This window comes from Haliaeetus leucocephalus, unplaced genomic scaffold (genome assembly GCF_000737465.1).
Source record: "Haliaeetus leucocephalus isolate CR32 unplaced genomic scaffold, Haliaeetus_leucocephalus-4.0 Scaffold2, whole genome shotgun sequence".
NCBI lineage: Eukaryota > Metazoa > Chordata > Aves > Accipitriformes > Accipitridae > Haliaeetus > Haliaeetus leucocephalus.
The window spans coordinates 15,921,385-15,939,980 of record NW_010972438.1 but is presented as its reverse complement, the minus strand read 5'-3'; the positions used below and the strand labels follow the sequence as shown (position 1 = coordinate 15,939,980).

Here is an 18,596-nt window from a genome sequence, read left to right as displayed (position 1 = left end):
TCTGGTTTGAACCCTTGTAGATATATGCAGAGACTGTGTCCATGCACAAGTGGATTTGTATCCTCACTCTCTTCAGCTCATGTTTTTCAGCCACTTCTAAATGGATCATAGATACCTCCACAGATGAACACATCTATGCTTCCTCACTGTAATAAAGACACAGCTTCTTCTGTTGAGCTCTGGCCTTATAATTTTGTAATCAGACATCAGAGTCTGATTGTCATAATTGTGTGCCTAATTAACATTCAGAATTACCAAGATTATGCATGTCAGTTAGGTATTTGATTGCACAATTAGATATTGCGCATTGTGGTAACTGCACATGGAAATTAGGCATACAGTTGCATGCGAATTTTTGTGCACACAGTTGGACAGATATCCAATTCAAACTCAAGGAAATTGAGATATTAATCTACAGGGGCTCCCAATAGGACAGTAAAGAGAATCTGAGATGAACCAATATTATTTCTTGTGCAGTTTATTACTAAAAAGAGGTATTTAAGATGTAAAGATTAAAAGATGCTTTTTGACTCATTAAGAGCAGGAGACTCCCGCTTTCTGGGATCTGTTTGATTTCTGAAAGTTATTGAAAGTGGAATTGAGGTGTGTTTAACTCATTCCAAAATCACTTATTCTTTTTCTTTAAATTGATGTTTCAGTGGTTAATGTCCTGCCCTGACATTTTTTCACTCCTACTAGGGTTGAAATATACTTTCCTGTTTTGCGGTGCTTTTGCAAGGGACGAAATAATTGAGTGGCAGTTGGAGACACATGTAGGCAAGTTGTAGAGAAATTTTGAGAGGCATACTAGTTTGAAACTTTGGTTTTCTCATACACAAAGAATACACTGCTTTTAAAAATGCCTTTTCCAGTTATAAAGGGGGCACTATAGCATGACTGGCAGGGCATTGCTGTACTGACTGGACACGTGAAATGGGGAAAAAAAGGAGTGTTTGGAAATTTGGATTTTTTTCTTAAAGATTTTCCTTAAAACAACAGCATGACAGATAATAGTTGTATCAGTAGTATGCCCTTTGAAGTCATAGTAAGGTACCACTCTTTAAGAGGGTGCAAACCCAGTCTCTATGAAAGTAAACAGTACATTTTGATGGTTTAATAATGAACAGCCTTAGCTAGATGTAGAGTGAACAGTCTGAGGAAGCTATTCTTTGTGCTGCCTATAAAATGAAACATGATTTCTTTTGGCATGGATCCAATTAATGCCACACATCCAGGGCATCTGGTATGATAAAAAGGGAAACAAAGAAATGTTACTTTGAATGTTGTTGTGTGATTTCTCCAGTGGACATACAAAGGGCTGAAATTCTCAAAAAAACCCAAAGACAAGATAGAGAATGGAGTTGGTTTAAAAAATAAATCAAAACCCCCCATAAACCCCCTCCAGACAAACAAAGATCAAACCACACATGCATTTTAGTTATTTAATCCTTTTGCAGAATCACTTTGTAGCATCTGTTCACTGCGACGCCTGGAGGCAGAAAACATTGATTTGTTAAAATTCATAGTGCATGAAATTGATTTTTAACATTTTTACTATTTTGTGTCAAACGTCACTATTATATTTCTTCATATATCAACAGTGTATTTTTCAGAGCCTGCATATATGTACACCTATGGCAAGAGAAAATATTTGTTCTCCTGACAGATAATGTGACCTGAATTATACACTAGAGATGATACTGTTTACTAGTAATTTTTTGTAATCTGCTTATGCTGTATGTTCATACTTGATAATGTATACGGATTGTAATAAACATTCCACTGTACTTATCTCTGAAATATTCAAATATTTTATAAAATATTGTTTTTTTAATACCAAAATAATTCTAGTTTAATTATGAAGCAGTAATGTATTCAGAAGAGAAATATGATTTATAATAAATATTTATTTTAACATATCTGATTTATGAAAAGGTAAGATTAGAAACTTATTTCCAATACGAAAATTTGGCTGTATCGATTTTCAGAGCACTCCTCTGTTTCAGGGTGAATCCCTGTGTTAGTAGGGAAACATCTGTGGTAACTGTAAACTAACCTTAGTGCAATGTGTCTGGAAAAGATGGGCTGTGAGCACAGGGCTGCTTCAGTAGCTTGAAAAGGTCTAGTCAACACATAACTTTGATGTTATGAAATTGTTTTTGACATTGAAACAATAGTAAACTGCTTGCTTTCCATATTTTTTTAACTGTTAATGACACTTTCTATTTAAAAATATCAGCTATATGTAAAACTAGTTTTGCTAAGCTGTTTCCTGGAGAATTTTATAAACATGATATATTTTAGTTCTTGAAGAATTCCAATTAACAATTTTAAATTTGTATGAACTTTACATATTTCATGAAAAACAGTTGTACTTTCTGAGCTTCTGAAAAGCTTTAACAACTGTAACAGTCCTGTGCTGTAGTTAATCCTTTTGTGTATGGACTGATGGCCATAAGTATTAAAATCACCCTGAGTACTGAAGTCAGTAGTCTCTGAATCTGACTGCTGGTCAGTTACTGTGTTTTGAAGTAGCTCAAGAAAACACACTGCGTTGTGCTGCTGACAGTTGAAGTAGCCCTTGTCTGGGAATATTTGAGCATTTTGTATTCATTCTTATTTTCATTATTACTTGTAAAGAATATGAAAGGCACAATTCAAGGCACAGCAGTATTTTAATTCTTCTACAAAGATAATTAGTTTGATTTGGTTTTCTTGCCTATAATAATGCTTTAAGACCAATGGACTGATAAATAAAAATTTTCCACTTACCTGTTGAGGTAACTTTTTTATCCAGTTGTGGAGACTGAAATAGTGCTTCACAAAGCATTGCCTCCCCTGCTATTTCCCACCACATATGTCTTTGTTTTCTTCTTACAGATTAATTATTATATTTGAAAATGTATTTAAAACAGTAATTACTAGTACTACAGAGATACTGAATAGTATTTACTTAAGTTAGCTATGTTTAAGTTGGGGAAAAAAGGAACCATTTTGCAGTGTAGCTGTATTGGCATTTACGCTATCCCTGCTTATTTAGATGAACAAGACTGTGCCTTTCGGATGTTCAAAGTATTGAGCTGCAATGAACCATATTTACTAGGTCACTATGAAATAATTGTTTTGAAAAAGCAGCCCTTTTTTGTGGCTTCAGAATTGCCTAGAGGCTAAGATGTAAATTTTCCTGTTTCGACTTACTGAAATTTAATAATCAAATAGGAAGTTCTCTGCCTTCCAATATACTGCTGTAATATCTTTTTATTTTATGAAATAATAAAAAAAAAAGTTTCCATCATAGAAAATCAGGGGAGTGAAGTACTTGTTTGTTGATGTTGCATACAGTGTCCCTTTATGATAGCATCGTTCATGATACTGTTTTTAATGATATATTGGTCCTTCTTATAAATCTAAGAGAATTTGTTTCTCCTCTGAACATTTTGTTTTCAGAAAGTAGTGCTAACATTGTTTTAAAAATGTGCTACTTAGTACTTCATAGCTTACATTTTCTCTAAAAAATTACAATTTAATGTACATATTATATAGTAGTCCTGTGTTTTTGTTGAGTGCAAAATTAATGAAATTTTTCAAACTTCTGACGTATCTGGAGAAATAACACATGTTTAGAAAGAGGAAAATATAGGACAAATTCTTACCTGTCAGCCTTTAAAAACTGCTTGTTATAAAATTTTACCCATGCTTATGGCCAGCAAGTGTGACAGTGCTTAATGGATGAGCCATTTAAAACTTCAAAAGTTTGGTTTAAGTGTGACTACACAACATAATACTGAAGATAGTCATATATAGCTAGCAAGTGGTTAGCCCTCTCTTTCTTCTTGTGTGGAGTAGTTCTTTATCAATCTAAATATTATATTGGCATTGACAAACTGCATTTAAACTGCAATAGCCTAATGATTAGGGTCTACTATCTTTTAGGGAGGGATCATAAAACCCCATAAAATCTCAAAGCTAAATTTCAGAAAGAATTATTTTTATTAAACAGCAGATCCTGAAAACTTAGAAATACATAGAAACTGAATACATAGAAATAATGTAAAAATTACTGCATGAAGCAAAAAGAAGGTATGGATATTGCTAAACAGAAATCCAAACAAAAAACCCAAAGGAAAACTATTTGAATAACTACCCAAAACCATATCTTGTGATACCTTTGCATTATTATTGTTCTAACATATCCTTAGTTTAGTGTGACTTCAAGAGTCAAAAGGATTAACCAGGAATTGCTGTGGTTTATGAATTAGTATATGCAGTCTTTTAAGCTTAAGGAGCAGGTCTAAAGAAGAATTCAGAAATCCTTAATCATTGATATCAACATGTATGTTGTACAAATATACTGACAAAACCCTGTTCATGTTTCAGCATTTCAGGGAACACCTTGACAAACTTTTTGCAAAAGGAATTGGAATGCTGGACATTGCTTTAAATGAAGCTTTCAACATGCTCAGTGAAGTAAGTTAATGCTTTTCAGATTTACACTGCTGACCCCTTTCTTACTATTTAGCAATTACTGACAATTTTAAGATAATAAATTAGAGCTAACTCAAAAATGTGATGGTAGTAAAATATTATATATAGAACAAGAATTTTATATAATCTATGTGTGGTGAAAGATATAAACAATTTTACATTTTTAGATGTATACATTTTATATTAATGTATTTTGTGTCTATATATACAGTATACACCTATGCATACATGTGTACATTAAATAAAGTTTATTTCAGTAGCTGTTCTAGGTGTTAAAAAATACTAGGGTAACATGCAAATTTCACAGTTTAGATGTTTTTTTCTCTTTGGAAGGGCTAATGTTTTAGGAGTGACAGGAATTTGTATATTCATAAACACTTTGAGAATACACGCTTATTAGAGTTGTGAAATGATTGTTCATTGGTTTGACTTCTGGCATGACAATATCTCTAATAGTTTATACAAAATAAGTTATTTGAACACTTCTGTACGTACTTCTGTTATACTCTAAGATAAAGGGAGAAATGTAAAGCTTTGCCTAACCAGCTCATATGCATTAATATTATTTTAACTATTTATCTGCCAAAATCATTAGGCCAACTTCCTGACAATATTCTTGTGTATAATGTCCGTAAACAGGAGTGCAGTCTCTAGAAGATGAGCATCACGATCATGGAGATAATCTAGTGCATGGCATCTAGTTTCCCTCCCAAACTCCACATAAAATCAGTGTAGCATTCTTAGTTGTGCAGAAAATTGTCCTTCAAAGGCTATTTTAATTAAAATAAGACCCATTGTCTTTGTCTGAAATGCTTTTCCTCACAAAGTGCACATCAGTCTTAGTGGTTATCATGAAATGATTTTATGTACTGTATTTCAGAGACTTTTTTTTGTTATTTCTGGCAAAGGTAAAATATATTTTCATGCTATGTATTCCAGCAAGGAAACGTTTTGGCAATACTTTGATTCAGCTGACTATATACTTTCTTGGGAGTGTATATTGGAAAAAGCAAGGAAAGAAAGGAGAAGAGTGAGCAGTAGTAGTAATGAAAGAGAATTAGTACGAGGGAGCAAACCAATGAAAATAAAATGCACCATCAAATATTTCTCATGATATTATGAATGAAAACTCTAGGTAGTGTGGTAGGACTAAAGCCATTGCTTACACTCTCTGTTAATATCAGTTTAGATACAGGGTTTCCGTAAAGGAGAGTGTTTACTTTTTTAAAAATAACTAATTACAAGCAGATCTCTTCTCCAGGATCTCTAAACTAATGAGCACTTGTAAAACTGTGAACTGCTATATCACAAAGCTACAGCAAAGTTCATTACACAAGACCTATATAGCAAATGCCATTGTGAAGGGCTAAACCACCAAATATGTCAAATGCCAGAGCAGATACTGAGGGGGAAAATGTGAGGTATTTCAGTTAGCCTCAAGACTGAGGAAAGCAGGAAACTGATTAAAAAGTGGCAAACAGTCATTTGTGTGCCAGTGCCAAGAGCCCCAAGGTGAAATACTAGCAATCAGTGATCAATGAGTCCTAAAGAAAACTTAAACTGTTATCCCAAAATATTCCCATTTTAAGACCTGGAGTATTAGCTGTAAAGTTATTTCAAAATGATGCTGCATGTAATCCCCACCTAGCATTTTTTAAGGCAAAAAAAAGAAGAAAATTTATATTTCTCTGGATTCTTTCAGAATGCTCCATCTTGCCCAAAGTTCACTCCTTTTTAACAGGAGGCCAAACCCTTGTTCCTTGCATCTCACAGTAAGCTTTCAACTGCATTAGTGAGTCAGCAAAAGTGACTAACTTTCTTTTGAAGTTACTACTAGCAGCTTGAGATATGATTGAAAATGCTTTGGTGTTTCCAGAAAAGCTTTCTCTTTATTAAAAAAAAAGAAAAGAAAATATTTAAATATTATGCATGTATTGTTTTTAATAATCTAGATCAATTAAGAGGTGAAGTGATCCTGATTTAGAAACCCCTATGTGTAGTGGAAGATTTTTAGTTTAGTTTTGTTTTGTTTTTAAAGTGAAGAGGGAGGTATCATCTAGAAAGGCAGAGCAACATCAAATTCCTGGCAGGTGAATTAAACTCATGTGGACTTTTAATCATTAAGTAACCTTTAAAATAGATTATGCAAGAACTTCTGTTGCTTTGAGTTTTTCAGACAAGATTACTTAAAGGTTTTTAAAAGCTTTTCCAAAGCAACAAAAAAAAGGGAGATTGCAATGAGATACAAACACAAGATAGTGTTTTGATGCCCAAATTATTGGGTTGAAATGTATGGACTATGTTTTTTAGATGATCAGTTTCTTCTACTAAATGTCTGATGATATTATGATGAGAATGTAGTTCCTTGTGTACTTAGGCATTCTAGTTTGTCTACAGACAGAAATTAATCTCTTCTGATACGGTTATCATGGTGGCAGTCCAGCTGGTGGTAGTTAATATTGTATAATGCTAGTGATGGATACTTCCAAGTAATCCACTGTATGTTTCTTTCTAAGAACAGCTTGTCCTTGAGAGAGAATCACACTTCATATCCAGAAAAGTAAATATATATATTTGTGTGTGTGTATATATATCAGCTTTAAAGAAGAAATTTACAATGTTTAGAGACAAGCTTTCAAAAATAAACAGTTCAATGCCCTGTTCATACTACTTGAACCTCTGTAAAATATTCAGGGCATCTCTTCTCTATGAGCCAAACTGGCCTCCTGACATCCTTCCAAGACAGTCTGTTTCCAAGAAATCTATAAACTCTATGTCTGTGGGCTCCAAATAACTGCTATTAGTGGGATCTGTAGGTGTGTATTACAGAAGATCCTAAGTTTAGGGCTGACAGTTTAGACCCCTGTCTTGCTCCTTGACAGTTCAGATCCAGAACTAGTTCGCTTTATCATTCTTGGTTTGAACAATGCCTTGGAATGTTGACTGTTTCTAATACATTCATTAGAAATCAATTCACCCTTCCTCTCTAGTCAAAGTATGGGTCTGAAAAGAGGCACCATTTTAACAACTACGGTGTGTCTCCTTTAAACTGAGATACATTTCTTTCACTGTAAAAGTTACAGGGACGTAATTCCTGTCTCACAAATTAAATTCAGTAAAACTTGCTATACTACAATTAAGCTTAGTAAGGATTAGTAAAGAAAGCTGAAAGAACATTTTTATAGTACATTTTTAAATTTCCTAACTTTTCCCAAGCCATCTATTTTTCAGCTTATCTAGCCTTAGTAGATTCCATGACTTAAAAATCATGTACTTTTAGAATTAATATGCATCCTAACTAACCTCAATTGGATTTTAAGCATACAGAAAACTAGTCACAACTCATGAATTAATAGATGATAGAATAAAGACTGAGCTATGCCAACTGATGTTTTTAGAAACTTTATTATTGTCACTCACATTTACCAGGATTGTTTTGGAAAGAAATATTTCAGTCACAAATACAACAAGCAAATTTCTTTATTCCGCTCCCCGCTTCCCAACCCCTGGGTCCTTTTCCTTTTCTGTCTCCTTCTTGTTTTCCTTTTTTTCAACTGAGCTTATATTTGTGAAAATGTATTAAAGTGTTTCCTTAAGTATAGTCATTTATTTTTGGGAAAAAAAAAATCTGTTAATCTGCTGGAAAAAGAAATTCTCATGTAAAAATAAGTAGCAAACTGTCTTTTGATTGAAGGATGTACCTTGCAAATGAGACCTCAACAAAATATTCTCCAAAGGGTTTGACTTGACAAGTGTGCCTGCCATTATACCGTAGGATCATAGATTAACTAATGGTTCCAGTTCCTTTGTATTCATCTTGAAGCACAATATTGATCAGTTCTTTTCCAGGCATAAAATCCTAAAATGAAAGGATGAGGATCCTCCTCCACCCACTGCCTTCGCCCAGACAGTGTGGAACTAATTCCTTCATGTGGTGCATGCCAAAAATGGCAATGGGAAAAGCTGCATGAAGTAAAGAACACTCTAGGTTGTTTGTAGAGGGTTTATTAAGAACCCCATTATGGGCTCTGAATATAGTCTCAGGAAACAGATACGCAACAGTAAATAGCAACCAGCCTTAATACAAGAGATGTTCTATACTAGTCTTCCAAATCTGTGTAAACAACAACAAAAAAACCATTACAGTGATCAAGAAGGCCTGAGATGAAATTCTTTTGTTCTGTTTTAAAATCTGTGAGGCAACTGAAGTTATAGTGATGAATGTGGTATAAAAATCTCATTAGGTAAACAGATAGTTTTGGGAATAAAGGGAACTGACATCCCATGTACTGAATTGTACCTAGGATGAGTGAGAGTCTTTTGATCTATAAAGTCATGATGGATCATGCTACATGTATGTTCAGATTTATTCAAGGTAGAGTAATGACTGTTTCTATCTATACTATAAAAGGGAGTATAATAGCTTCAAGCCTTGTTGCATATATACTTCCAGAATTGACAACATAAAAATCTTTTCTGTTATATACAGGTGTATCAGCAAAGTTGCTGAGAGCTTCTATTAAGCAGCGTAGGCCAGAGAAGAAGCTACTTAAACTCTCCTTAAAAGAGTACAGCTAACCATTTTCTACTTTGTCTATAGGATGTGACCTTTATGTGCCAGAAATCTATTCTTGTGAATTATAGGTTAGCTAAGGATGTCTGGTCTACATTTAAAAAAAAGAAGGGGGGGGGGGGGGGGGGGGGGGAAAAAAAAAAGGGGGAAAAAAAAGGGAAAGGAAAAAAAGAAAAATCTTTGTTTTACACAAATAGTCCATTAAGATTCTGGTTGGATTTTAGAATGGTTCAGGGGTTACACTAATTATACCCAGTTAATTTTGCCTTGCAATTACCTTTCAGTATTTGCCTAGGTTGTTAAGACTTGAAGATGGTTGATACTGATGTCTTTGAAAAGCACGTTTAAAAATCCACTTCCAAATTCTTTCCAATCATCAATTTATGCAGTGTTCATTATACAGTGTAAGAATATAGAAGTGCTTGGTACTGTAGTTAGGCACCTACTATGTCATGTGACAACCGCAATTATCTCTTTTGGTGACAAATGCAGTCTTTGCGGTGATTACCTTTAAAAAAAATCATAGCCAATTAAATAAAATTCTGTGACATTTCAAAGACTGTTAATCACAACCAAATGCTGTAAATGTCAGGATGCATTGAAATTTTTGCTGCTAACTGATGAATCACTGAGTTAATTGTAGTTCATCATAAGGCCCTTGTCATTGTTATTATTATGGAAAACACTTTCATCACTCTTGCTATTCAATAAAATTAAAGTTCTAGACAAATATGAGAAGATATTACTCATCAAAGCATTTTAATTTAATCTCATTCTTCAAAATATTCAAACAGATAACTACATAGAATAATGCAGATGCATAGAGTGATGTTTTAAAATAAATATATGGAGTCGTTCCCCCTTTGTTATTTTCCCTTTTAATATACCTTGTCTCTTTCAAAATATGTTGTCCATATGAAGAATATATCACTTGACCAAGTAACTTCAACTTTATGAGAAAATATTGGATCTAAGATCATACTAATGAAGGAATGCCACTTTAATAATTCTGGTTCTGGTTAAGACTGGAAAAACTGTCATGACTGAAGAATTTTAAGGATAGACTGCCTTGCAGATATCACAGATAAGAGTTTTCGCACAGGCAGTGACCAAATATAGCTAACTCTGTAAACCCACATTAGTTTCCCTTTAAGTAACACGTTTCTATTACTGTTCACTGAGGTTCTTGCTTGATCAAAAGGAAACTGACCTGGAGGGGAGCTGTAGATGATATAAATGATTGTTGAATGATATTTATGGATGTGATTACTCAGATATAGAAATGTGAAGGCAGAAGAAAAAGGACAGAGCACTGCTGGAAGCCACCATCAACTCCTTTTCCTACTGCAGGCATGTCTACAAAGATGACATTTTTAGAAGTTAAGAACTTTTTCTAGAAAAAAGGTTTTTAGAGTTTTGGGAAGAACAGTGAATATGTAAGGGTGAGTAGACTGCAGAAAACTTAAAGACAGAGCAGTTGCTATCCCAAATCAAACTAGAACACTGAATAAATTTTGTTGAATCCAGAAGCTGTCAGAGTCACTGCAAGGTAATCCACATTTAAACTTAAATACTACTTCTCAAACAGGACCACCCTTTTTTGGCATTATTCATCACAGATAGGCTAGTGAGGTGGGACAAGGTAATTATTGCTTGGCTTTCTCAATACCAAGAGAAAGGTGCCAGGATGAGACCTTGTCTGACCTCAAAGTTGGTAATGTACCTGAAAACTACATAGGAAGAGAACAAAAGAAGATTGTTCATTCATTAGCATGTACTCAAATGTTAGACCAATCTATAGAGTTGTGTGTTAATGCCCCAATTTATCGATCTTCTCACAGATTTTTTTAGTGTTCATACAGAGTAATTAAAAATCAAATAATTTTCCAACTTTGCATATTTTGCTAAAAGCTGGATGTTTCACCTAAGTTCCTTGAATATATAAAATAGTACACAGATAAATAAGAACCTATTGTGCAATAAGAGCAAATGGAGACAGATGGTTTCAAAATTAAGGCACCAACTCCAGAATCAAGAGATCAAAGCTTCTGTTGTGACTCAGTCCAATTTACTTGTTCTTTGACCAGGAGAAAATCCTGTTTGTGGAATCATGAAACTTTCTTTGCGTACTCCAAAGGATATGTTGACTGCTGTCTAAGTACCTGTGCTCAAGTACTGCTGTTCAGTGACTTGAATTACTTATATGTATTCATTTCAAGTAATAGGAGAATCTGAGAATATATAAATATTAACTTGATTCCCTGAGATAAACATTTTATGAAAAATAACATATGGAATGTAATCCTGCGTGAATATGAATGCCATATGAATAGTCATATGCCTCTCTATAAGTGGTCTATCTTCTGTACTTCAAAGTAAAATTATGTCATTAATTTCTTCTTTTTGTGTAGCTTGTTCTTTTAAAATTATATTTAAATCAAAGCAAACCCTATATAGATGCATCAATACAGATCATCTATCTAAAACAGGGGAATACGCTTTTAATTTGGGGAAGGGCTATAGTTATGTATGTTTCTTATTTTTCAAGCTGATAAAATGGGGATATATAATGAATCCAGATTCTGTTACACAACTGAAGTTACAATTCAGCAAAAACGTAATATCTATGATAAAATGTTTTCAACCTGAGGCTTTTTCACCTACTTCTAAGCATGCTAGGTTTGACAAGATCCATGTTTATCCAGCATGATCCTATCTATCTTCATCTAACAGCAATGTGCTGTAACTAATGATCGTTTCCTTTCACAGTTCAATCACACAGGACAAGGAAGTATTTGCAGCCAAGCCATAATGTTGATTACTGATGGAGCTGTGGACACATATGATACAATATTTGCAAAATACAATTGGCCAGACAGAAAAGTAAGTATGTTCTCACCTTTATTTGATGGAAAGCCCAAAGCTTCATACCCAGTATAAACTGTATGCCTATTGAAAAGTCAGTAACAATCCTTCTAATGATCTAAAAATGATTTTGGATAACTGGATGTTTCACTAATGACAAAAATGATTCTTAAGTGATATTGCTTGAGGACAGAGATGGCCTTTTACTGTAGTAATGAACCTAGGATAATAAGTTATTAAGGAAATATTTCCCTCCAGGGTACATTTTTGACCATTATATGATGCTTCCCCTGTGGACATCATTAAACATGAAAAAAACTTTTCTTTCTCCCAAAATATTCATTAATAATTCAATGCTTTTTGAAGCTAAAGAGGGGTATGTACTGTGGACAGTGAACAGTTTACTGTGACTGGAGAAGGAACAGATGTAGTACTCAGTTTTTTAATAAAATCTCACCAACTCTACCCCTCACTCTGCCAAATAAAGACATTAAAAATACTATTTGGTTCTATCAATCTGTATAAAGAAATTTACCCAGAATTAAATTACCTTGTTATATAACACATGGATGTTATACAGTAATGCAGAAATCCCTTGAATTTTCCTGATGAGAAAGCTCTAGTAGGCCTGATGTTTGGATGTGAAATAATTTCCTTCTCTACTTTTTATCTTCTGCTAAGGAAAGTTTAGGGACTATTTTAGGAAGTTTTTGTAGTTTGAGATACCTGTCATTTTATATGCCTGTGGAAGCAACAACCACACTCTTCAAAGTGCAATTTGAGCAAGTAATTGATTAATATGAGTGTGCTGCATGGGGTTTCAGTATTCTGTGGGAAAAAAGTAGTAGCTTTGATTTGTATTTTTTAGACAAGTTTCTCTCTTTTATAAAGTTACATTTGTTTTTTATTCTCCCTTTTCTTGTTTACCCGAACTAAACCTCATCTATTAGCAATCAGTGAGCCAGAAAAAATGGGTAATTGGTGATTTTTTTTACCGATCTTCTGAAAATGTTATGTCAATTACTGTCATTTCATGTAGTAAAATTGACATACAACTATTCAACTTTTTGTTAAGAGTTTCTTATTCAGAGAAAGTGGAGTGATAACTAACTGCAATCAGAAGATCTATTTTTCTCTTCAGATACCCTGCTCAGTCCTTTTATGTAACTTCATTCTCTAAAAGGAGAAAGTTCATACTTTTTGTGATTTTACCAGGACATGCCAGGAAGTCTGTCATCTTTAAAAATATGCAAGAATACATCAGTATTTGCGTATATCCTGAGGACACCTGTAATACTTCTCATGTGAATTGATGCTAGTCCTTGTGTAGTGGAAGGGATGAAGAAGGTCAATATTTAATTAATGCATTAAGATGTAGAACTAGGTATTATGAAAGAAGTTCCATTGCATGTCAGCTTTTGTCCGTTTTGGTATTTATTGTATTATTGGGTCACATCTCAATTGGCAATGGCAATATTGCTGAAATATTTGTTTCCCCTCTGTGACATACAAGAAGTACCTCCTTGAAATGTGGTTATCAACTATTTACAAGTTGAATGAGAGTATGTGACCTTTGATCTTTGTCTCCCTACTTTTCTTTAGTGCTTTTCACTGAGATTATTTGTTGTTGCTATTTACGTGAAAATATCACCTGCCTTTTCTTATTCTGTGTTTACTGTTGAAGAGGGGTCTTTCCTCAGGGTTAAACCTTTTATTGATTTTTCTGTTGATTAATTAGACATATGGAAAGTTACAGCTTTATAAAATACACTTGTCTGTTGAAATTACTGAATAATTCTGGAAACAGTAACATACTTGAACTGTAGCTTGTTTTTCAGATATTTAAATATTCAAAATGGAATCTTTTTTTATCAGACAGGTCATATGATACATTTTTCTTTCTAAGTAAATTAGTGTAGCTCCTTAATATCATATGGCTTAAGTTTTTTATCAGCTGGCTGTGCTCATATAAATGTCTGGTAGTAATATAGTCTCAATATCTGTCTTAAATCCATCTTTGTATTCACGCTTATTTCCGAATGTTTTCTGAGAGAAACAAGACAACTATAACCTGATTGTGAAATTATTATGTTAGTAGCTGCTTCTTCAGATCACAAATGTTTATAAACAACAGACAAAATTTTTTCCTTTTTTTTTTTTTAATTCCAAGATGTTTGCATACCCTTTTATCTCTATAGAAATGGTCTGAGAGCTGTTAATTTCAGCTATAGGCTTCCATATTTACTCTTAATACTTTAGTCAATTAAATCTTGTAATGGTTCAAGGTTTCAATGATCAGATGATGTATGAAGAATTTTCATTAAGCAATATATAAATTTAAACAAAATAAATAAAGAATATGAGGAATATGACTAAATCTAAGGTAATCTAAATTATCTTTGGAATTTCAATCAGTATTTCTGGCACCTTCTCCCTCCCAGTAATTTTATCTCCTTTCCTGTTTTGATATGATTGAGTGACTTTGTAGGCTAGCACTAGCTCTGTTTTATGAAAACATAACTCATTTTGTTCTACTGGAAAGGAGGCTTAAAAATGTAAAAAACTTGTGGCCAGTCTTTCCTCTCTTATTCAATGGGATATTATCTGATTTAAGTTGTTAAGTCCTCAAATGTTCCATGAGAACATTTGGCTTTATCTAGCAAACACTGATGTCTAAGGAGACGTACAGAATCTCTCAGAAGTATGTACCTCTGATGTCTTATATTTTCTTATACTATGAAGTTAGTTCCTCTCTTTAAGTATGGGAAGAGACCACGGGAAAACTCTATCATATGAAATCAGTAAGGAAAGCATTCTCTGAAACAGTCAGCTAAGTATTTTCATAAAACCATGTGCTATATATCTTTCATGTGCAAATCAACAGCTATATCTGAGATAACAATACTTAGCACAGCTGTTGCAATAAGCATCAGGACAGGTTTCCCTTCGAGTATACTTCTGCAAAGGCCTAGCATGAAGAATCCTAACTTGTTTAGCAAGGACACAGTGTTTAGAAAGTAGCTTTTACTTAGTGTGCAATATTCTACCCAACTCTTATAAAATATTTAATGTACTATAGTGTTCTAAACTGTATATTAAAAAATATGTAGAAAAAAATCAAATCAGTTTGTCCTCTTTTCAGCCTGAAATATTTCACTATGAAAAACATAAAAGATTTCCATATGTATGCTTTAATGCATTAGAGCTTTCAATGTTCTTAGATTTGTTATTCTAGAAAAGAATTATTGAAAACGCAATATCCTACATATTTGCAGTGTCAGTGTGCCTAAAAATTATGCATGCAGTGCCATTCAAGATCCTCTGCTTTTGCATTACACCATCTTTATTCTCTCCAAAGCCATTTTTTATATTTATAAATCACACGTTTGTACTGCTTAGTAGTTTTTTTTCTTGTATTTTTTGTTCTCTATTCATTTATACATTGCCTTGCCATCTTTCTTATCATTTATGTTTTTCCTGCCATTTTGATACTGTGGTGGACAGTGGTGGACAAAGGAATAGCTCTAATTGAGATAAGTTCTTAAGTTTTGGTTTACCTCAATTAACCTGTCAGCAATTATCTATTTCAATTATGTTTTACATAATGTTAGATAATATTAAATATATCATCATTAGTTGCAGCATAAACATCTTGTTCTCTTATAGAAAGGAACAAATTCTTCATATAACTGTTAAGGCTTTGCCAGTTTGTTGGTGACAATCTCTAAAAATGGAGAGTGAAAACACACTATCACCATCTAAATAACAATTCACAATTTCTTCTTTTTTTCCAAGCCATTTATTTCTTTGCAAAAAATAGTCTTTTTAAAAAAGATACTTGTGTAAACAGTGATAAGAGCACTTTATTACATATAATTGTAGATGTATTCTGCCTGACAACTGATCAAAAAGCTGCTTTTTTCTGATAATGTATTAAATAAAAATTGTGTTGCAATAATTTTGAAATGGAAGAACTTGGCTTCAATTAAATCTCCCAAATTAGCTTAAATTAAGTAATTGAGTTTTCTGGCGGGACATCAGCCTGATTTGTGTGTAAGGTAGAGAATTACGACCATCAAAAGACTGTTTAAAATTATCTGGTGGACTGTTTCCTTGAAAGAAGGAACACCTTCATTCTACTGTTTTTTATATGAGTCCCTATCTCCGCACCAAAAAACTCCACTTCCCCATGTTCTCTTAATATATTCTGCTACTTAAAATGTAAATCTAGTGGATGCTATTTTTATAACATACTATGCTTTATTTGTATGACTAAGGCTTTAAGTTAATGTCTACTTCCTTTTTTTATGAGTCCATAAATGTGATCTTGTACCTGAAGGAGGTAGATTCTCATGCATTATAAATGAGTTTATGCTATGTACATAATTTTTCTCATTCATGAAACTTACATTCAATATTTTCAAGTTTCAGTAATTCACTTATGACAGCTCTGCCACATAAAGTACTAAAAAGAGAACAATTAATCTGCAGGAGTAAATGAATCTACGCTGTCATAAAAAAGCCCAGGTTTTCACCATGTAGCAGAAATAAGTATTTAAAAATATTAGTACCAAGAAAGTGTTTGTTTACAATTATAACTATGATATAGTTGCAATGCTTTTTTTTGTTGTGTTTTTTATTTTTTGGTTGTTTTTTTTTTTACATGTGCTATTTCACGAGAAAGCCTTTAAGTCTCAAAATACCATTTTGATGTCAGTTGGAACAAAGAATGTCATGCTTTTACTGTATATTATTGCTTCTAGTATTATAACCAAATGCACTATTAGAAACCAAGCAAAATACTGCACTTATATATTTCACTAGGTACCTTATTCTAATTTAAAAGCATGAAAAGATGTTGTTGTTGTGGGGCGGGGAGGGGCAGGCAAATGGATACGACTACAGGAAAAGATAGTCCTTCAGGTTTGCTCCCAGAAAGTAGTACCACTAATTGCCTCTTCTTAAATAACACAGTCCTACCTCCTCGCTATTGGAAAATTCCAGGAAGGTTAACCTTGTGAATATTGCTGAAATGGTATAGCACATCTAAAAATGAAATGACAATGTGATCAAAGATATTGTCAGAGCTTCAAGCCCTGTCATGCTCTCTGTTGAAAGCCATTTTAGTCACTAATTGAAAATTAATAAACTTGGAACAGAAACTTAGATACTTAAATATTATCTACTTAGATAATATTTAATGTATTTTGACATTTTAAATACAGCAAGACTGTTCTCAGTATGTTGTGCCATTGCAAAGGAAAATAATGTAGTAAATCCTTTTGTATAAATGTATGAGGGAACACTTTAAAACCCTAGTGACTCACCAGCAGCTCCTTGAAGTCTCATGATTCTTTTTCACTACTGGCTAAAATGACCAACTGCCTGCATATTTTGCAGCATGGGTCTTTTTCTCTCCTCCTTATCCCCATTGTTTTTATGTGGCTATCAAGTTCTATACTTCAATAAAGCCCTTCTCCTCATTGTTTTGGAGAAGCCCAAAAGCATTTCATCCATGACCATGATTCAGGGCAGAGTCTAAAATCCCATTGAGATCAAGGGGAAATAGGTATATAATTGAAGTATATAACCAAATATTTTTGTGAAATTTCAGTTTGAATAGAGTCTTCTAGTATTCCTTTTTCAGAGGGCTTGATGCAGCACTCACAAGTGGTCAAGGAAGATACCATCTTTGTGAGCCGTTGTGACTTGCAACATCCAGAAATGAATGTTCTGCTCCCTTAGCCTGAGAGCTCTTCACTTGGTGATATTGTACCATGTGCAAAATCTGGAAAAGAAAGCAAAAGAATCATTGAATCAATTGAACTATATCCTTCCCTTTGGGTTTGTCCTTTGATCCTGAAAAGCATTTGCTTTCATAATTATCTGAAATAGCTATATGGTATGGCAGATATATGCAAAACCAGAAGCAATAATCCCTCACTACTTAGTAAAGTGAAATGGAAACCAAAAACCCACCTCATTTTCTAGAATCAAATCCAGCTAGACAAGCCAGAAGTATCTCCTGAATTTTGTCTCTGTTGATAAGAAGGAAGGATGAATATAGTCTAGAATTAATGTTTTGCTTTTTATTTTTTTATTGTTTTTTTTTAAATCTGGGTTAAAAGTACCACCACATTCAATTACCGTACTCATTATTCTGCCGCCTTTCGCTTACTGGGCAAGTAACAGACAATAGAACGTCATCTGTCTATCTCCTACTATTCTGAGGGCTATGGGGAGAGAAATTATTTTCTTTCTGTTTATGAACCATTACAACAAGTCAGGGATTTAAGGTGGTTTGTGTCAGTGCTAAGACTTCAGGTAGGGTGAATATAAAGAATACCTGCAATAACATCTGTATTCCTATTGCTGAATGATTGTGATGCAGAAAGACCTAACAGCTAATGCTGCCTATATCTGAATAGAACTGTTGAAACGTCAAGATAAATAGTTCCATGACTTTAAAGTATTTATACCTGCTTTTGCATCTGCTTTGTATGAAAAATTTCAAGTCTGGAAGGTCTCTGGGTCTATATACAATACTTAAAATTATAACTGAATCCAGAGATTAGCACCTCAAAATTTGCTGGATTTTGATTTGATTTCATAATAATATATTTGCTGACAATAATAATCAGTTGATAACTCCCTAGCTATGTGGGACTTTAAT

General features: G+C 33.5%; 1 protein-coding gene across 1 annotated transcript in view; it reads left to right on the top strand.

Annotated features, from left to right (window-relative positions):
* CACNA2D3 (calcium channel, voltage-dependent, alpha 2/delta subunit 3) overlaps nt 1–18,596 on the top strand; it is a 476,027-nt gene that overhangs the window by 229,429 nt on the left and 228,002 nt on the right. The window contains exons 10-11 of the mRNA XM_010572633.1: nt 4,378–4,467; nt 11,828–11,941. Coding sequence (XP_010570935.1) covers nt 4,378–4,467; nt 11,828–11,941 — 204 coding nt within the window. The remainder of the gene's footprint in view (nt 1–4,377; nt 4,468–11,827; nt 11,942–18,596) is intronic.